Source organism: Ranitomeya imitator, chromosome 4 (assembly GCF_032444005.1).
Source record: "Ranitomeya imitator isolate aRanImi1 chromosome 4, aRanImi1.pri, whole genome shotgun sequence".
In the NCBI taxonomy this organism is placed as follows: domain Eukaryota; kingdom Metazoa; phylum Chordata; class Amphibia; order Anura; family Dendrobatidae; genus Ranitomeya; species Ranitomeya imitator.
Genome location: NC_091285.1, coordinates 209,449,267 through 209,462,452, shown reverse-complemented (window position 1 = coordinate 209,462,452; position 13,186 = coordinate 209,449,267). Strand labels below are relative to the sequence as shown.

The window sequence follows — 13,186 nt, the reverse complement described above, 5'->3', positions numbered from 1 at the left end:
AGATAATAACTTCATAATTGGTGGGGGGTCTAACCACTTAAGGTACCTTCACACATAACGATATTGTTAACGATATCGTTGCTTTTTGTGACGTAGCAACGATATCGTTAATAAAATCGTTATGTGTGACAGCGACCAACGATCAGGCCCCTGCTGGGAGATCGTTGGTCGCTGAACAAAGTCCAGAACTTTATTTCGTCGCTGGATCTCCCGTGGACATCGCTGGATCGGCGTGTGTGACACCGATCCAGCGATGTCTTCACTGCTTAGTAACCCGATGTTTACCCTGGTTACCAGCGTAAAAGTAAAAAAAACAAACAGTACATACTTACCTAACGCTGTCTGTCCTCCAGCGCTGTGCTCTGCTTCTCTGCTCTGGCTGTGAGCGTCGGTCAGCCGGAAAGCAGAGCGGTGACGTCACCGCTCTGCTTTCCGGCCGCTGTGCTCACACAGACAGTACAGGAAGAGTGCAGAGCACAGCGCTGGAGGACAGACAGCGTTAGGTAAGTATGTACTGTTTGTTTTTTTTACTTTTAGGAAGGTAACCAGGGTAAACATTGGGTTACTAAGCGCGGCCCTGCGCTTAGTTACCCGATGTTTACCCTGGTTACCGGCATCGTTGGTCGCTGGAGAGCTGTCTGTGTGACAGCTCTCCAGCGACCAAACAGCGACGCTGCAGCGATCCGGATCGTTGTCGGTATTGCTGCAGCGTCGCCTAATGTGAAGGGGCCTTAAGACTAGTACAGATCAGGAAAACAATTTTTATCACTGTTTACCTGGCCGACTACGATTCAGCAAAGTGATGGTTATTGTGGCTGCTATTATGCTGAATTTGCAGGGAGTGAATTGATAAAAACTCTTTATTCTGGGGATTACAAATTTTTGTAAAATTTTAGAAGAATTAAATTCCATTAAAATTAATTCATATATCTCTAGTGGTGATAACTTGTTTTCACTAGACAACCCCTTAAAGCTTTTCTGAAAATCTATGATTGCAATTTTAGAGGATTACTAATTTATAAAGATCATAATTGCAGTTAGTCAAATTGTAGACACCGTCGAAGAATGTAAAGGCTCATTTAGTAGAATCCGTTTACTTACTGCAGACTGCCTAATATATTTCTAAACCATATTACTACACAATTTTCATATAAAACTGAAATTATCCATTAATTACAAGGAGAAAGGTCTCCTAAAAGTGTTTATCTGCTTAACATTTTATTGAAAGTATACATTGTTTAATACCTGATATGCAAACAATTGCTTATTTATCTAGATCAAACGTCTGAAGATTGCAAATTGTGAAAAGCATGAATCATGCAATGATTGCCTGTCAGCACATGATCCTCACTGTAGATGGTGCCATTCAAAGAGCAGGTTTGTTCAATATTACACTCTATTTTATAAAGTTTTCTTATTAGAAGGAAGCCATTCAAAACTGTGTGGTGTCAATACATATTCAATAGCTGTTTGCTGAATGCATGTTCAATTAATACTGGTTTCTTCCAATCCTTCCATACACATGCAAGCTCAGCTCATGACACTTCCCCAGACACTTCCATGAACAGTGTAGGGGGTAGTGAAGACTGTCTTCCCACACTGTGCGTGAAAGGTGCATGCTCAGATCACAAAGTGCAACACAAAGGGATGAGGGGAAGGAAGCCCAGACACTAGGGAAAGGGTGAGCGGAGACTCCTAAGCAGATCTGATAACTCTACCTGCCCTACCATCCCTAAATTGATTCCTCACCAATCACCTTGCAGGAACCTAAGCCCTGTATCTCCCTAGAGCTAGGTCCTGGATAGGGAGGGGAGAGAGCACTGGTCAATGTAATGTTAATGTAAACTAAAGAAAAAAAGGTAGACAGACAAGGGAAATGAACTTAGCTTGAGCAGACTCAGAGAGATAACACCAAAAGTCCTCACACAGCTCCAGAGAGGAAGTTAGCTGACTGCTATAGCTCCAAGCCTTCACAAGGGAAAAAATGTGAATCTCTCTGGCAACACTCTGCAGCAGACAGGGGATATATAAACCCCCAGGTCAAGTTGTGTGAGCTAGAGCTGGAGAGAGGTTGACACTGGTTCCAAGAGTCAGAAGGATTAAGGAGATGTCTGTAATGCCAAACGCAGAGATCTTCTGCAGCCAAATGCAGATCGACAGTCTATTGCATCTGACACACCCGTAACAGCACCCTCTGACTTCTGTAAATCATTGAAATACGGCTCTGTCCCATTGGAGATATCCTCTTGTAATGCCCTCTTATTCTGAAGAAACAACAGAGCAAGAAGTAGTGCCTGCGTGACAACAAAGGGTTATGTATCCCATACCGAGAAGCACTCATAAAAACAGTGCAATAAATAAAATTATATTACAGAATTATGCCTTCCTCCAAAAATATCTGCAATATCGCAAAACAGAGGTGGATCTAGGTTTTCTGGCAAATTTACAGCCCCTGCTGTTGAAAGACGCGGGAAGAGAAGCAAGTGAGAAAATTGCATATGAGTTGGCATGTGATGACCACTAGAACGGGCAATCATGAAAGTGAGCATATTTCAGCCTGTTAAGATTGGGCAGCTACAGTGTTTAAACGGAGTTGTCCAGGTTTGTGATTAAAACTGCAGTCATTCTATCTAACTGCAATTTTCTGAATCCTCATAGCACATATATTGCACACTGTCTTGGTTCTCCCATGCCAGCAACAAGAGCTGGAAGTCATGTGACTGCAAGTATGCAATTTGCAGACTTCTGGCCACACTCCAACTAGACGTGCGCGACCTCAATTAACTTAAGTAAATTAAGCAAAGCAGCATGTTTCTAGTTGGCACGTGATGAGTATGCAAATCGCACACTTGCAAATACAATGCCATCAGCATCAGAGAAACCTGACAAGAGTGCAGTGCACATACAGTATAGTGACTGCAGACTTTCATCACAAACGTGGACAACCCCTTTAAACCTCTTGAAATAAATAAAAATGTAGTAGCCATCAACTTGTCAGAGAGCACAAACGTTTAGTGATACACCCATGTATCACATGTATCATGTAATTTTACAAGCTATGAATTGCTACATACAGGGGGGGGGAGTATTTAGTCAGCCACCGATTGTGCAAGTTCTCCCATTTAAAAAAGCGAGAGAGGCCTGTAATTGACATCATAGGTAGACCACAACTATGAAAGTCAAAATTGAGAAAACAAATCCAGAAAATCACCTTGTCTGATTTGGGAAATGTATTTTTCAAATTATGGTGGAAAATAAGTATTTGGTCATTAACAAAAGTTCATCTCAATATTTTGTTATATATCATTTGTTGGCAATGACAGAGGTCAAACGTTTTCTGTAAGTCTTCATAAGGTTGACACACACTGTTGGTGGTATGTTGGCCCATTCCTCCATGCATATCGCATAGAGCAGTGATGTTTTGGGCCTGTCGCTGGGCAACATGGACTTTCAACTCCCTCCAAAGGTTTTCTATGGGGTTGAGATCTGGAGCCTGGCTATGCCACTCCAGGACCTTCATATGCTTCTTACGAAGCCACTCCTTGGTGTGCTTGGGATCATTATCATGCTGAAAGACCCATCCACATTTCATCTTCAATGTTATTGCTGATGGAAGGAGGTTTGCACTAAAAATCTCACAATACATGGCCCCATTCATTCTTTCATGTACATGGATCAGTTGTCCTGGTCCCTTTGCAGAGAAACAGCCCAAAAGCATGATGTTGCCACCCCCATACTTCACAGTAGGTATGGTTTTCTTTGGATGCAACTCAGCATTCTGTTTCCTCCAAACACGACAAGTTTTGCTTCTAACAAACAGTTCTACTTTGGTTTCATCAGACATATGACATTCTCCCAATTCTCTTCTGGATAATCCAATTGCTCTCTAGCAAATTTAAGTTGGGCCCACATATGTACTTGCTTAAGCAGGTAGACACGTCTGGCACTGCAGGATCTGAGTCCCTGGCGGCGTATTATGTTACTGATGATAGCCTTTGTTACAGTGGTCCCAGCTCTATGCAGGTCATCCACTAGGTCCTCCCGTCATGTGATTCTGAGATTTTTGCTCACCGTTCTTGTAATCATTTTGACCCCACGGGGTTAGATCTTGCATGGAGCCCCAGATCGAGGGAGATTATCAGTGTTTTGTATGTCTTCCATTTTCTTATCATTGATCCCACAGTTGATTTCATCACACCAAGCTGCTTGCCTATTGAAAATTCAGTCTTCCCAGCCTGGTGCAGGGCTACAATTTTGTTTCTGGTGTCCTTCAACAGCTCTTTGGTCCTCACCATTGTGGAGTTTGGTGTGTGACTGTTTTAGGTTGTGGACAGGTGTATTTTATACTGATAACAAGTTCAAACAGGTGCTATTACTAGGGTTGAGCGAAACGGATCGTTCATTTTCAAAAGTCGCCGACTTTTGGCACAGTCGGGTTTCACGAAACCCGACCCGACCCCTGTGTGGGGTCGGCCATGCGGTACGCGACTTTCGGGCCAAAGTCGCGTTTCAATGACGCTAAAAGCGCCATTTCTCAGCCAATGAAGGTGGACGCAGAGTGTGGGCAGCGTGATGACATAGGTCCTGGTCCCCACCATCTTAGAGAAGGGCATTGCAGTGATTGGCTTGCTGTCTGCGGCGTCACAGGGGCTATAAAGGGGCGTTCCCGCCGACCGCCATCTTACTGCTGCTGATCTGAGCATAGGGAGAGGTTGCTGCCGCTTCGTCAGAAGCAGGGATAGTGTTAGGCAGGGTCCATTAACCACCAAACCGCTTGTGCTGTAGCGATTTCCACTGTCCAACACCACCTTTTGTTTGCAGGGACAGTGGAAGCTACATTTTTTTTCCTCAGCGCTGTAGCTTATTAGGCTGCCCTAGAAGGCTCCCTGATAGCTGCATTGCTGTGTGTACGCCGCTGTGTAAACCAACTGCTTTTTTCAAAGCACAAATCCTGTTGTTCCTTCCTTTCTGCACAGCTATCTTTTTTGTTTGTCCACACTTTTGATTTAATTTGTGCAGCAGTCCACTCCTTCTTATTGCTGCCTGCCATACCTGGCTGAGATTACTGCAGGGAGATAGTAATTGCAGGACAGTCCCTTTTTTTTTTTAATTCTCCCTAAAAAAATAAGTTGTGGGAGATTAAGATTGGCATTTCTGCTAGAGTGCCAGTCCTGAGTGTGCCATCTCTCTTAAATATTGGGCCATAGAAAGCCTAGTTTTTTTTGTTTTTTAAATTTGGTATCTAAATTCACCCTGAAAAATAAAAAAAACAGTGGGAGATTAATATTGGCCTTTCTGCTTGTGTGCCAGTCCTGAGTGTGCCATCTGTCTTAAATAGTGGGCCATAGAAAGCCTAGTTTGGTTTTTTTTAATTTGGTATCTAAATTCTCCCTGAAAAAAAAACAGTGGGATATTAATATTGGCCTTTCTGCTTGTTTGCCAGTCCTGAGTGTGCCATCTCTCTTAAATAGTGGGCCATAGAAAGCCTAGTGTTTTTTTTTTTTTTTAATTTGGTATCTAAATTCTCCCTGAAAAAAAAAAACAGTGGGAGATTAATATTGGCCTTTTTGCTTGTGTGCCAGTCCTGAGTGTGCCATTTGTCTTAAATAGTGGGCCATAGAAAGCCTATTTTTTTTTTTTGATTTGGTATCTAAATTCTCCCTGAAAAAAAAAAAACAGTGGGAGATTAATATTGGCCTTTCTGCTTGTTTGCCAGTCCTGAGTGTGCCATCTGTCTTAAATAGTGGGCCATAGAAAGCCTAGTGTTTTTTTTTTTAAATTTGGTATCTAAATTCTCCCTGAAAAAAAAAAAAACAGTGGGAGATTAATATTGGCCTTTCTGCTTGTGTGCCAGTCCTGAGTGTGCCATCTGTCTTAAATAGTGGGCCATAGAAAGCCTAGTGTGTTTTTTTTAAATTTGGTATCTAAATTCTCCCTGAAAAATAAAAAAAACAGTGGGAGATTAATATTGGCCTTTCTGCTTGTGTGCCAGTCCTTAGTGTGCCATCTCTCTTAAATAGTGGGCCATAGAAAGCCTAGTGTTTTTTTTTTTAATTTGGTATCTAAATTCTCCCTGAAAAATAAAAAAAACAGTGGGAGATTAATATTGGCCTTTCTGCTTGTGTGTCAGTCCTGAGTGTGCCATCTCTCTTAAATAGTGGGCCATAGAAAGCCCCGTGGTTTTTTTTTTTTTCAAATTTGGTATCTAAATTCTCCCTGAAAAAATAAAAAAACAGTGGGAGATTAATATTGGCCTTTGTGCTTGAGTGACAGTCCTGCATGTGTGGCATCTCTCTCATTTGGTGCCACAGAAAACAGAGTGTGTAACATCGTGCCTGATTTTCCTTGCGGTCTCACCCACCTATAAAGGGATATCTAAATCATACAGAAGTTAGAGTTCACCTTGTAAGTTGTTTGACAGTAACAAATACCGTTAGTTTGGTGACGTTTTTAAAACAATGAGGAAGTCTGGTGGCAGAGGTCGTGGCCGTGGGCATTCATTGCCAACTGGTAATGATGGTAGTGGTAGTGGAGCATCGGGTGGTCGTGGGAAAACAATATAGCACCTAAGTCTCGAGCTGTGGAGCCAGGTTCGTCGTCTGGCTACACAAGGCCTCGAACGCTCCCTTTTCTGGGAGTAGGAAAACCGCTTTTAAAGCCGGAGCAGCAAGAGCAAGTTTTGGCTTACCTTGCTGACTCAGCCTCTAGCTCTTTTGCCTCCTCTTCTGAAACTGGTAAATGTAAAAGCAGCGCGTCGTTAGTGGATATTCACGGTCAGGGACAAGTCGCTTCCTTGTCCTCTTCAGCAAAAACAGCAACAGAGAAGGATGCAGCAGGCGACACAACGGGTTACTCCATGGAGCTCTTTACACATACCGTCCCTGGCTTAGAAAGTGAAACAGTTAACAGGCCATGCCCATTACAAGTTGAATCTGACATGGAGTGCACTGATGCACAGCCACAGCCAGACTACTATGCTGGTCCTTTGACTCAGACCACAACATTGCCCTCGCAGGGTACTGATCCAGAATCAGACCCTGATGAGACTATGGTGCCCCGTCACGAACGCTATACCACCGACTTACACGGTGACACAGACGAAGTTGCACACAAGCTAGAAGAGGAGGTTATAGATGACCCAGTTGTTGACCCCGATTGGCAGCCATTGGGGGAACAGGGTGCAGGCGGCAGTAGTTCTGAAGCGGAGGAGGAGGGGCTGCAGCAGGCATCAACATCACAACAGGTTCCATCTGCCGGGCCCGTATCTGGCCCAAAACGCGTGGCAAAGCCAAAACCTGTTGGAGGACAGCGTGGCCATCCGGTTAAAGCTCAGTCTGCAATGCCTGAAAAGGGATCCGATGCTAGAAAGAGTGCAGTCTGGCATTTTTTTAAGCAACATTCAATTGATCAGCGCAAAGTCATCTGTCAAAAATGTTCAACTACCTTAAGCAGAGGTCAGAATCTGAAAAGTCTAAATACAAGTTGCATGCATAGACATTTAAACACCATGCATTTGCAAGCCTGGACTAACTACCAAACGTCCCTTAAGGTTGTATCACCCTTGGCCAATGAAGCTAGTCAGCAACGCTACATCACCTTCTGGCAGTGTAAGGCCACCATTTTCCGCACCACCTGCAGTATCTGTGCAGGTTTCTTTGCCAGGCCAAAGCAGTCAGGGTCAGGGAATCACCAGTTGCGTAGTAGGAAACACTGCATCTAGGGCACCGACGGCAACAATACCGTCTCCCACCGTCTCTCAGTCTGCCATGTCCACCGGCACCCCCGCTAGTTCCATGATCTCCAGCTCTCCAGTCCAGCTCACCCTACATGAGACTATGGTTAGAAAAAGGAAGTACTTAGCCTCGCATCCGCGTACACAGGGTTTGAACGCCCACATAGCTAGACTAATCTCGTTAGAGATGATGCCCTACCGGTTAGTTGAAAGCGAAGCTTTCAAAGCCCTGATGGACTACGTTGTACCCCGCTACGAGCTACCCAGTCGACACTTTTCGAGAAAAGCCATCCCAGCCCTCCACCAGCATGTTAAAGAACGCATCTTCCATGCACTCAGGCAATCTGTGAGTTCAAAGGTGCACCTGACAACAGATGCATGGACCAGTAGGCATGGCCAGGGATGTTACGTGTCCATCACGGCACACTGGGTGAATGTGGTGTATGCAGGGTCCACAGGGGACAGCAATTTTGGGACAGTTCTGCCTAGCCCACGGTCTAGGAAACAGTTGGCTGTAGCCGTTCGCACCCCCTCCTCCTCCTCGTCCTCCTGCAGAAGCGAGAGCTCGTCCACAGACCGCAGTCGCCCAACCACTCCATCCGCAGCTGCCACTGTTGCACACCAGGTGTCCCATTATGGGGCAGCTACTGGCAAGCGTCAGCAGGCTGTATTGGCTATGAAGTGTTTGGGCGACAACAGACACACGGCGGAAGTTCTGTCCGAGTTCTTGCAGAAAGAAACGCAGTCGTGGCTGGGCACTGTAGATCTTGAGGCAGGCAAGGTAGTGAGTGATAACGGAAGGAATTTCATGGCTGCCATCTCCCTTTCCCAACTGAAACACATTCCTTGCCTGGCTCACACCTTAAACCTGGTGGTGCAGTGCTTCCTGAAAAGTTATCCGGGGTTATCCGACCTGCTCCTCAAAGTGCGTGGACTTTGCTCACATATCCGCCGTTCGCCCGTACACTCCAGCCGTATGCAGACCTATCAGCGTTCTTTGAACCTTCCCCAGCATCGCCTAATCATAGACGTTGCAACAAGGTGGAACTCAACACTGCACATGCTTCAGAGACTGTGCGAACAGAGGCGTGCTGTTATGTATTTGTGGGAGGATACACATACACGGGCAGGCAGTAGGATGGCAGACATGGAGTTGTCAGGTGTGCAGTGGTCGAAGATACAAGACATGTGTCAAGTCCTTCAGTGTTTTGAGGAATGCACATGGCTGGTTAGTGCAGACAACGCCATAATAAGCATGAGCATCCCCCTAATGCATCTGCTGATGCAAAGTTTGACGCACATAAAGGAGCAGGCGTCTGCAGCTGAGGAAGAGGAAAGCCTTGATGACAGTCAGCCATTGTCTTGTCAGGGCAGTGTACAGGACGAGGTAGCAGGCGAACAGGTGGAGGAGGACGAGGAGGATGATGGGGATGAGTATTTTTTTAATGAGGAAGCTTTTCCCGGGACACTGGAAATTGGTGGCGTGGCAAGGCCGGGTTCTGGGTTTTTGAGGGACACAAGTGACGTAGATTTGCCTGAAACAGCCCCTCAACCCAGCACAACCGCAGATTTGACAACTGGAACTTTGGCCCACCTGGCGGATTATGCCTTACGTATCCTCAAAAGGGACACACGCATTACTAAAATGATGAACGATGACGATTACTGGTTGGCCTGCCTCCTTGATCCTCGCTATAAAGGCAAATTGCAAAATATTATGCCACATGAGAACTTGGAACTAATATTAGCAACCAAACAATCAACTCTTGTTGACCGTTTGCTTCAGGCATTCCCAGCACACAGCGCTCGTGATCGTTCTCACACAAGCTGCAGGGGGCAGCAGACCAGAGGTGTTAGAGGTGCAGAAATCAGAAGTGGCGTTGGACAGAGGTGTTTTCTGACCAGGTTGTGGAGTGATTTTGCTATGACCGCAGACAGGACAGGTACTGCAGCATCAATTCAAAGTGACAGGAGACAACATTTGTCCAGTATGGTTACTAACTATTTTTCATCCCTTATCGATGTTCTCCCTCAACCATCATTCCCATTTGATTACTGGGCATCCAAATTAGACACCTGGCCAGAATTGGCAGAATATGCATTGCAGGAGCTTGCTTGCCCGGCAGCTAGTGTCCTATCAGAAAGAGTATTCAGTGCTGCAGGTTCAATATTAACCGAAAAAAAGGACTCGTCTGGCTACCCAAAATGTTGATGATCTAACCTTCATTAAAATGAACCACAACTGGATTTCGAATTCTTTTGCCCCACCTTGCCCGGATGACACCTAGCTTTCCTATGAAAAGGTCTTGCTTGTGGACTACTCTGACTGACTTTTCAAATCACGTAATTTGCAGCAGCATACATTATGTTTACACCTCCCTAAATGGCCAAACTCCCCCCACGGGGCCGTGGTCTCGCCACTTGGCGCAAGCACCCGTGAGAGTGCTGTTTGTCTGAAGAGGTGGGTGTGCCCGCTTTTGGTCGACGGCATTGCCACTGGGTCCCTCATAGTACAATAAAGTGTCTCTGGTGGTGGTGCGCACCCAACGTCAGACACACTGTTGTAACATGAGGGGCCCTGGGCCTGTACCGCCGGCCACAAGAGAGTCCCCCCCGCTCAAACATTGCTCTACCACTTGCACAATTATCTCTCACAGTTCCACCAATGTTTAGTCTATGCGCTGACATCATTCAATGCCTGGCACTGACAATACCATTGTGTTGACATGTATGATGGTACTTAACATAGTCAGGGGCAGTGTCCTATATTTACACCATTAAATAATTAGAGGCAAATTACTAGGTCTAAAACTCAGCAGAGGAGCCCACCCCTGTACCTAAGTATTCCACACTTTTGTGTTTTGGTTTTGTTGTAATGTGAGACATTAACATCTATTTATTTTTTTGGAGTACTAACTGGCAGACACTCATTACAATCGGCCTCCGCTGACAACAGCAATGCTGCCTGTGTACCCCTGCAAGAGAATTGCAAGTGCCTACAGCCAAATTTTGTTATGTTAGGCCTACTACGCCTGTCTGAGGTCCCTCCTTCCACTAGTCCTCCAGTGACCTGTCCACTGCTGCCCGTGTACCACTGGAACCAATTTTAAAGTGCCTACAGCTAAATTTTGTTATGTTAGGCCTACTACGCCTGTCTGCGGTCCCTCCTTCCACTAGTCCTCCAGTGACCTGTCCACTGCTGCCCGTGTACCACTGGAACCAATTTTAAAGTGCCTACAGCTAAATTTTGTTATGTTAGGCCTACTACGCCTGTCTGCGGTCCCTCCTTCCACTAGTCCTCCAGTGACCTGTCCACTGCCGCCCGTGTACCCCTGGAACCAATTTTAAAGTGCCTACAGCCAAATTTTGTTATGTTAGGCCTACTACGCCTGTCTGAGGTCCCTCCTTCCACTAGTCCTCCAGTGACCTGTCCACTGCTGCCCGTGTACCCCTGGAACCAATTTTATAGTGCCTACAGCCACATTTTGTTATGTTAGGCCTACTACGCCTGTCTGAGGTCCCTCCTTCCACTAGTCCTCCAGTGACCTGTCTACTGCTACCCGTGTACCCCTGGAACCTATTTTAAATTGCATAGAGCATCCTTTTTTTAATAGTAGGCATACAAACTCTGTTTGTGGTCCATAATTGAAATTGTCCTAATAGGAATATACTCACCCTCGGACGCGCCCTGCTTCTTTCCGGCAGCCTTCCTTCCTAAGAATCAGCCCTTCCAGGACCTTCGGTGACGTCGCGGGTGACGTCGCAGCTTGTGATTGGCCGCGCGAGCGGTCACATGGGTGGCCGCGCGGCCAATCACAAGCCGCGACGTCACCTTGACATCACCGCAGGGTCCTGGAAGGCTGATTCTAAGGAAGGAAGGTTCCCGGTTAGTACCAGGGCGCGTCAGAGGGTAAGTATTGCGATATTTTTTATTTTAATTCTTTATTTTACACTTAAATCTGAATTCCGATACCAATTCCCGATATCTTAAACATATCGGGAATCGGTATCGGAATTCCGATTCTAGATTCAAAAGATCGCCGACTTCATGGCCGACCCCACACTGGGGTCGGGTCGGGTTTCATGAAACCCGACCTTGCCAAAAGTCGGCGAATTTTGAAAAATTTCGACCCGTTTCGCTCAACCCTACTCTCCATTGCTTCAATCTTCTGGCTCTTCTTAAGTAGTTGTTGAAAACAACACTGCATTTGGCCTACAAGTTGGATCTGGGGTGTAGAGACGGTGTGTTCCACTCCAAAGTGTTCCCCAGGCTGCCTCTCCATTGCTTCAATCTTCTGGCTCTCGTTTAGTAGTTGTTGAAAACAACACTGCATTCGGCCTACAAGTTGGGTCTGGGGTGTAGAGATGGTGTGTTACACTCCAAGGTGTTCCCCAGGTTGCTTCTCCATTGCTTCGATCTTCTGGCTCTTCTTAAGTAGTTGTTGAAAACAACACTGCATTCGGCCTACAAGTTGGGTCAGGGGTGTAGAGACGGTGTCTTCCGCTCCAAGGTGTTCTCAAGGTTTCCTCTCCATTGCTTCAATCTTAAAGCTCTCGTTTAGTAGTTGTTGAAAACAACACTGCATTCGGCCTACAAGTTGGGTCAGGGGTGTAAATACGGTGTGTTACACTCCAAGGTGTTCCCCAGGTTGCCTCTCCATTGCTTCAATCTTCTGGCTCTTCTTAAGTAGTTGTTGAAAACAACACTGCATTCGGCCTACAAGTTGGGTCAGGGGTGTAGAGACGGTGTGTTACACTCCAAGGTGTTCCCCAGGTTGCCTCTCCATTGCTTCAATCTTCTGGCTCTTCTTAAGTAGTTGTTGAAAACAACACTGCATTCAGCCTACAAATTGGGTCTGGGGTGTAGAGACGGTGTGTTCCACTCCAAGGTGTTCCCGAGGTTGCCTCTCCATTGCTTCAATCTTCTGGCTCTCGTTTAGTAGTTGTTGAAAACAACACTGCATTCGGCCTACAAGTTGGGTCTGGGGTGTAGAGACGGTGTGTTCCACTCCAAGGTGTTCCCCAGGTTGCCTCTCCATTGCTTCAATCTTCTGGCTCTCGTTTAGTAGTTGTTGAAAACAACACTGCATTAGGCCTACAATTTGGGTCTGGGTTGTAGAGACTGTGTCTTCCGCTCCAAGGTGTTCTCCAGGTTTCCTCTCCATTGCTTCAATCTTAAAGCTCTCGTTTAGTAGTTGTTGAAAACAACACTGCATTCGGCCTACAAGTTGGGTCTGGGGTGTAGAGACGGTGTGTTCCACTCCAAGGTGTTCCCCAGGTTGCCTCTCCATTGCTTCAATCTTCTGGCTCTCGTTTAGTAGTTGTTGAAAACAACACTGCATTCGGCCTACAAGTTGGGTCAGGGGTGTAGAGACGGTGTCTTCCGCTCCAAGGTGTTCTCCAGGTTTCCTCTCCATTGCTTCAATCTTAAAGCTCTCGTTTAGTAGTTGTTGA

At 46.0% G+C, this 13,186-nt stretch overlaps 1 protein-coding gene across 1 annotated transcript in view; it reads left to right on the top strand.

The window, feature by feature from the left end:
• Window positions 1–13,186, top strand: part of PLXNC1 (plexin C1) — a 374,777-nt gene that overhangs the window by 86,368 nt on the left and 275,223 nt on the right. The window contains exon 4 of the mRNA XM_069764349.1: window positions 1,277–1,377. Coding sequence (XP_069620450.1) covers window positions 1,277–1,377 — 101 coding nt within the window. The remainder of the gene's footprint in view (window positions 1–1,276; window positions 1,378–13,186) is intronic.